Source organism: Calidris pugnax, unplaced genomic scaffold (assembly GCF_001431845.1).
Source record: "Calidris pugnax isolate Ruff unplaced genomic scaffold, ASM143184v1 scaffold97, whole genome shotgun sequence".
Classification (NCBI taxonomy): Eukaryota; Metazoa; Chordata; class Aves; order Charadriiformes; family Scolopacidae; genus Calidris; species Calidris pugnax.
The window spans coordinates 462,107-468,503 of record NW_015090837.1 but is presented as its reverse complement, the minus strand read 5'-3'; the positions used below and the strand labels follow the sequence as shown (position 1 = coordinate 468,503).

At 54.2% G+C, this 6,397-nt stretch overlaps 1 protein-coding gene across 1 annotated transcript in view; it reads right to left on the bottom strand.

Annotated features, from left to right (window-relative positions):
• Positions 1 to 6,397, bottom strand: part of IGSF9B (immunoglobulin superfamily member 9B) — a 41,681-nt gene that overhangs the window by 30,187 nt on the left and 5,097 nt on the right. The window contains exons 5-8 of the mRNA XM_014941561.1: positions 5,770 to 5,887; positions 4,633 to 4,774; positions 4,367 to 4,512; positions 913 to 1,055 (exon numbers count right to left, since the gene is read on the bottom strand). Coding sequence (XP_014797047.1) covers positions 913 to 1,055; positions 4,367 to 4,512; positions 4,633 to 4,774; positions 5,770 to 5,887 — 549 coding nt within the window. The remainder of the gene's footprint in view (positions 1 to 912; positions 1,056 to 4,366; positions 4,513 to 4,632; positions 4,775 to 5,769; positions 5,888 to 6,397) is intronic.

Sequence of the window (6,397 nt, the reverse complement as noted above, 5' to 3'; positions counted from 1 at the left end):
TTCCCAGCATCCAAGTCATCTCCTCGACCGCAGAAAGGGGAAACGGGGACAAGCTCAGCCCATCCAAATGTGACACACGGGTTTATCTTCCTGCTTCTCCCCTCCCCACACGCAGCCAGGCTGCTCCCAGTACCCCAAAAGGTTTGACAGGAGAATCTGTCCCACCCTAAGTAAAATATCTTCACAGAATCACAGAATCGTAGTGGTTGGAAGGGACCTCAGAGATCATCGAGTCCAACCACAAAAAAAACCCAACAAAACAACACAAAAAAACCGCAAAAAAAACCCCAAAAAAACCCACCACCCACCCCCTAAACACACAACAACAACCAAACCAAAAGCCATCACCCACCCACACAACATCCCACCACAAACCAATAATCTTGGGCACTAGAGCATGCCCTGAAGAGCCATCTTGGTGGCATCAAGGAGACAACGCCACCTGAGGGGCTGAGGGCACCAAGGGCCAGGAACTCTCCGCAGCAACAGGTTTAAATGGAATTAAAGCTTCGGATCGTTAATATTTAAGCAAAAAAATTTAAAATACTGAGCATTTTCTTTAAATATTTAATGGCTAATATCCTCGCTCGGATTATCAACCATGATTACAGGAAGACAGTGACTTGTTAAAAGGGTCTTTTAACCATCAGCTGCCATTGGCAAAAAAGCAGGGCCATCAGGAGGTCACTTCAGAGGGACACGGGCATTAGGTGGTGCAGACAGTGAGTCTACAGACGTCCGGGGCTCCAGGCAAGAACCCAAATTAACTCTGCCCACAGATGATAAGGACAAGCAGCATCATCCCACCCACCAGGCTTCTTCTGATAGAGATGCTCACCAGCGTTTGCAGAGGACAGGAGGGTCCGAACCCCCTCTGTGTCCCCACGTGTCCCTCCCTGGGGACTTTCTTACCTTCTCGATTCGCAGGGGACGTCCATCTTTGTTCCACTTGACCAGCGTGACCGGGGGCTCTGCCTCCACCGGGCAGCGGATGTATCCGTGTATCCCGATGGGAACGTAGATGACGGGGGGCATGTTCACCACGCGGGCAGGATCTGGGAGAGGAGCAGAACCAGGTCAGCCCAGGGAAGGGGGCCATCTCTCCCCCACCACCTGCCTTCAGAGCATCTACAGAACTACCTCTTCTTCTTCTATAACGAATCCCAAACCCCAACACCACCTCAGCTCTCACAGGCTGTTATCTCCAGGCTTGCTACACACAAATCCACCCCAATACCTGGCCTTTCGGGGAGGCTTTACTCATGCCCAGGGTGTTCCTACCTGGGGCTCATTAAAAGTTGAAGTTAAGAAACATTAAATATGCCTTTTCTCACGTCTGCACTGATCTTGCGTCCTGCTGAAGCCCAAGCTGCTCCATGTGGGATACGGGCACGGTGTGGTGCACACCCTGCAGCCCACCCTCCTGCCCCACAGCCTGGTTTTTACACCCCAGAAATGCAAAAGTTGGAACATAAGAGGTTCCACTCAAATATGAGGAGAAACTTCTTCACGGTGAGGGTGACAGAGCCCTGGAACAGGCTGCCCAGGGAGGGGGTGGAGTCCCCTTCCTTGGAGATTTTCAAGACCCGCCTGGATGCTCCTGAGTAACATGCTCTAGCTCTAGGCAATCCTGCTTCAGCAGGGGAGTTGGACTAGATGATCTCTATGGTCCCTTCCAACTCTAAAATTCAGTGAAATTCAGTGAAAAATATTTCAACTCCCAAGCCTTAAAACACAGCAACCGAGACAGGAGAAGGGATCCGAGGCCGGGATGAGCCCTTTATCTCCTGCCTGTTTGTACTCGCAGCCCAAGGCTGGGTCGTGTTGAGCATCAGCCACCTCCACCCTTTCCAACAGGATACAAAAGTTTAAAATATATACCTAACCCCCCCCCCTTCTCCCCAACTTCCCCGCGCTGCACCACCCACGCAGCGAGGCGTCTCGCAATCCTCCAGTCTAGGATGTGTCATTAACAGTGCTTCTAAGAGCTTTTTAATTAAGTGCGAGTGGGTTGGAGAGAACCTAGACTTTCTTTAATAAGAAGCTTTTCTTTCTTTTTTTTTTTTTTAAAAAAAAAGAAGTTACTTTTAATAAGAAGAGTGAGTATTTCCACAATCTCGTCTAGACACAGGCAGCACGAGGGGATGGGAAAATCCTGCCGGGGTTTACGCTGCATTAAGGGATGAAGGCATTTTTTAGGAAGGGGGTGCAGCATCCCTGCACCGCCGATGCTAGGAGGAAGGGATGGGATGGAGGATAACACGCCGAAAAAAAAGCACCACCCCAACCACCCCCTGAAACCGCGTGCCCCCCGGCAATGGCACCGTAACCCAGATTGCCCAGGCGCCGCAGATGGAGCCGGCTTTAACCTCCTCCTCCTCCCCCTGACTCCTCCTCTTAGGAAATGTAATCAAGGGAGAGGGTAATGGGATGGAGCCTTTCACTACTAGGTCACTGGCCAAGGGCCAGCCCGGCTGGCTAATGACCCAGAGCCCTGTCCCCGACCGATGGGTGGGAAGCCACCCTCCCTGAGGCCTCCATATGTGGGGGAAAAAGGGGGGTTTTGGGGCACAGAAAGCCAAGCGCAGCTCCTCGCCTCTCCTCGCAGGGCCATCTGAACAGCAGATTGTCCAAACCTCGGGGTTGGGGTTTTTGTTGTTTTTTTTTTTTTTTCCCTCTGCCATTAGAGCTATTTTTAACAGCTATCAGCCTTGACGAGCAGTCCCGGATTAGCGGCAGGGCAGATTTAATGGCCTGAAGCCACGCGCTTTCCCCAAGAAAACACATCCAAGCCCCGGAATCACGGCACCGGCACCACTCGCACCATCCATTCAAGCTCCAACAGGAAACAGGAAACATTAGGAAAAGAATTTTTCACCGAAAGAGTGGTCGGGCATTGGAACAGGCTGCCCAGGGAGGTGGTGGAGTCACCATCCCTGGCTGTGTTTAAGGGATGTTTAGATGGGGTACTGAGGGATATGGTGTAGGGGAGGACTTTGTAGAGTAGGGTAGATGGTTGGACTCGATGATCCCAAGGGTCTCTTCCAACCTAGACCATTCTATGATTCTATGATCCCCTCGCCCCTTCCTCCATCCCTGTTGGGACCAACGGGGCCTCCCGAGCCCGTCTCACCGGTGGCGTGGGACTCCCCACCATCCAGCAGCCCTCAAAGCCTGCTTTCCCTCAAGCCTGCCTTTCATTATAAAATGAAAAACCTGCTGCAGCTTTTTTACAGCAGAGCAATATTGCAATTGTGAGCGGCAGCAATTGAGGCCATTACTGTCGAATGCCACGGGGCGCCGGTGGCACACACTACCCATTACCGCCCGGGGAGCCCCAGAGAACAAGCGTGGGATGGCAAACGCTCCTGCCACCACCAAGCCCCTTTTCTCCTCCGCTTGTTTAGATCGGTTACCACCTGAAAAACATGACAACCGAGCTCGCGGAAAAACCACGCCGGGGGAACAAGCCCCCACAATAAATAACCAGAAAAAACACAAGCAGGGAGTTGAGAGGGAGAGCCCCAACCTCAGTGTTTCCCTGCCTGACGCGATGCGGTCAGTCCAGGTCCGCCACCTGGACACGTTCCTGTGGAACCTCCTCTAGAATCACAGAATCTTCTAGGTTGGAAGGGACCTTAAAGATCATCTTGTCCAACCATCAACCTAACTGACAAAAATAGACACCCACACAACAAACAAGGAGCATCATCACTAAACCAGACCTCCCAGCACGACATCAACCCGGCTTTTGAACACCTCCAGGGATGGTGCCTCAACCACCTCCCTGGGCAGCCCATTCCAATGCCTGATGACCCTTTCAGTGAAAAAATTGTTCCTAATATCCAGCCTGAACCTCCCCTGGTGTAACTTGAGGCCATTTCCTCTTGTCCTGTCGCCTGTGACTTGAGAGAAGAGACCGACCCCCACCTCTCTACACCCTCCTTTCAGGTAGAAGGACCTGCTTTGGCAGGGGGGTTGGACGAGATGATCTCCAGAGGTCCCTTCCAACCCTGTAGCGTTTTCTGTGATTCTGTGAGAGCGTACCAGCAGCAGTGGTGGGAAGATGCCCACCTCATGGCAAAGGTGGACACCCACCTAGTCAAAACCCATGCATATCCAAGGTGGACACTGGTCCCCAGCTGAGCAGTGGTAGCCTGAGCATCCTGGGTATCTGCTTCCTTCTTGCCCCCATCCTACCAGCACACGTGGGATGCTCTTGGCCTTTTGCTGAGGATGGCTGCACCCTCATCACATCACCCTGAACCTCCTGGTGTCACACCAGGACAACAGGGGCTGCCTTGGAGCCGGGAATTATCATTCCCGGCCCCATCCCTCGGGGTCAGGCCCCGCTGCCCACACTCACACTGCACTGTCAGGTAGGCAGAGGCTGACGGGGAGCGGCCCAGGCTGTTGCTGGGGATACAGGTGTATTTTCCAGCATCCTCTGGCTTCACCCGGAAAATGATCAGCGTCCCGTCGATCAGGATCCGCACTCTCAACTTCAGGTCGCTGCGAGAGAAGAGAGGAGGAGGAGGAGGATTACGGGGGAGGATCCAGGGCAGCACCTGCCCCAGCACGACCCGGGAGGAAGGTGAGGAAGACTGGCTGCCCTGCCAGCTCCAAACTCACTTCTTGAAGTAGACGTTCTCCTCCTCCCAGTACCACAGGTAGGTGAGGTTCCCGGGGTACGCCTCGGCCTGGCAGGTGAAGAGCGCATCCTGGGAGATGTTGACCGTGATGTTCTCCGGTGGGGAAACGATGAAGGGAGGTCCTGGAGGAAACGGAGAGAAAAGTGTCACCTCCACCAGCACCGGTGTCCCCAAAAAAGGTTCTTCAGGCTCAGCTCCACCACTGGGAGCTGCTGGTGGGCGCTGGGGCAGAGCTAGGCCAAATCCCTCAGGATCACGGGGTGCAGGGGTTGCCCTCAAGGAGCATGTTGGCCCCAACCCAATCTCTTAATCCCATCCCATTTTCCATGGCTCACGCTTCCCTTCACCCCCGGTGCTTCTCCAGGATCACAGAATCACAGAATCTTCTAGGTTGGAAGGGACCTTAAAGATCATCTTGTCCAACCGTCAACCTGACTGACAAAAATAGACACCCACACAACAAACAAGGAGCATCACCATCACTAAACCATACCTCCCAGCACTTCATCAACCTGTCTTTTGAACACCTCCAGGGATGGTGCCTCAACCACTTCCCCGGGCAGCCCATTCCAATGCCTGATAACCCTTTCAGTGAAAAAATTTTTCCTAATATCCAGGATATTTTTCCTAATATCCAGATCGCATCGCCCACGGGACAAAACCCAGGGGGAAAAGAGCAAACTGCCAGGAGCTGGCAGCCAGCGTCCACAGCTCGCCACCACGGCGAGAGGAGAGCAAGGAGGACACCCCACGCTCCTCTCTCCGCCGGTAGCTGTTGACCTAATTAAAGATTTATTTAATAAAAGAGGGAGCGAGGAGCGGGAGGGCCTGCCATGCATCACCGCTATCTGACAAGGCGCTTTGTGACAGCCCCAGCCTTTTTCCCTCCCAAACAAAACCCAGCTGCTCGTCAGCATGGCCACCACCGTGCCCCAATTAAATAAATTCCTCCATCCTACAAACGGGACGCGGAGCCATGGGGGCAGCTGGCACGAGGCCGAGCCCACGGGGCTTGTGGTGGCTCCAGGGTGGCACCATACCCTGTGGTCCAGGGAATTCCACCCAGGGAACCCCGTCCTGATTTTTCCTGGAGAAGCTGGAGGGTGGAAGATCTCACCTTGAACGAGCAGGCGCGTGGTGTGCACAGCCTCCCCCTGGATGCTGTACGCCCGGCAGGTGTAGGCACCCCTGTCCTCTCGGGTGATGGAGAGCACCGTCAGGCTCCCATCGCTCACCTGGGGACGACAAGGGAAGACCCCCTGGAGCACGGGCAGGGGCCCCCCCCCCCCAGGGTTGGGGGGATGCCCCCCAGCCCGGGCTCAGCATCCTCCCTCCGTCCCTCCCCGCGGCGGAGAGCTGCCGGATGAGAAACGGGTTTCCCCGCTCGGCAAGACTTGGGATATTAATAAACCAACACACGCCTCTCTGCTTGACGCCAAAGGGAAGGGAAAAAAAATAAATAAAGAAAAAAATAAAAAGAATAAGAAAAAAAAAAAAAAAAGAAATAAATAACCATCACAACATATTCCTCGCCTGCAGGAGCGATGGGCAGGAGGCAGGCTCCAAATCCCGCTTCCCGATGATGCCTCGCCGGAGCACCCCCTCCTCCTCCTGAGGGACCCCTGGGGTGGGCTACGAGGTGGGCTACCACCCTGGCTCGGCCACCATCCTCCCCGCTGCACGAGGAGCAGCCAAAATCCTCCCCCGGGGGGGGACACAGCGGAGAAAGGAAGGACAGCAAGGGA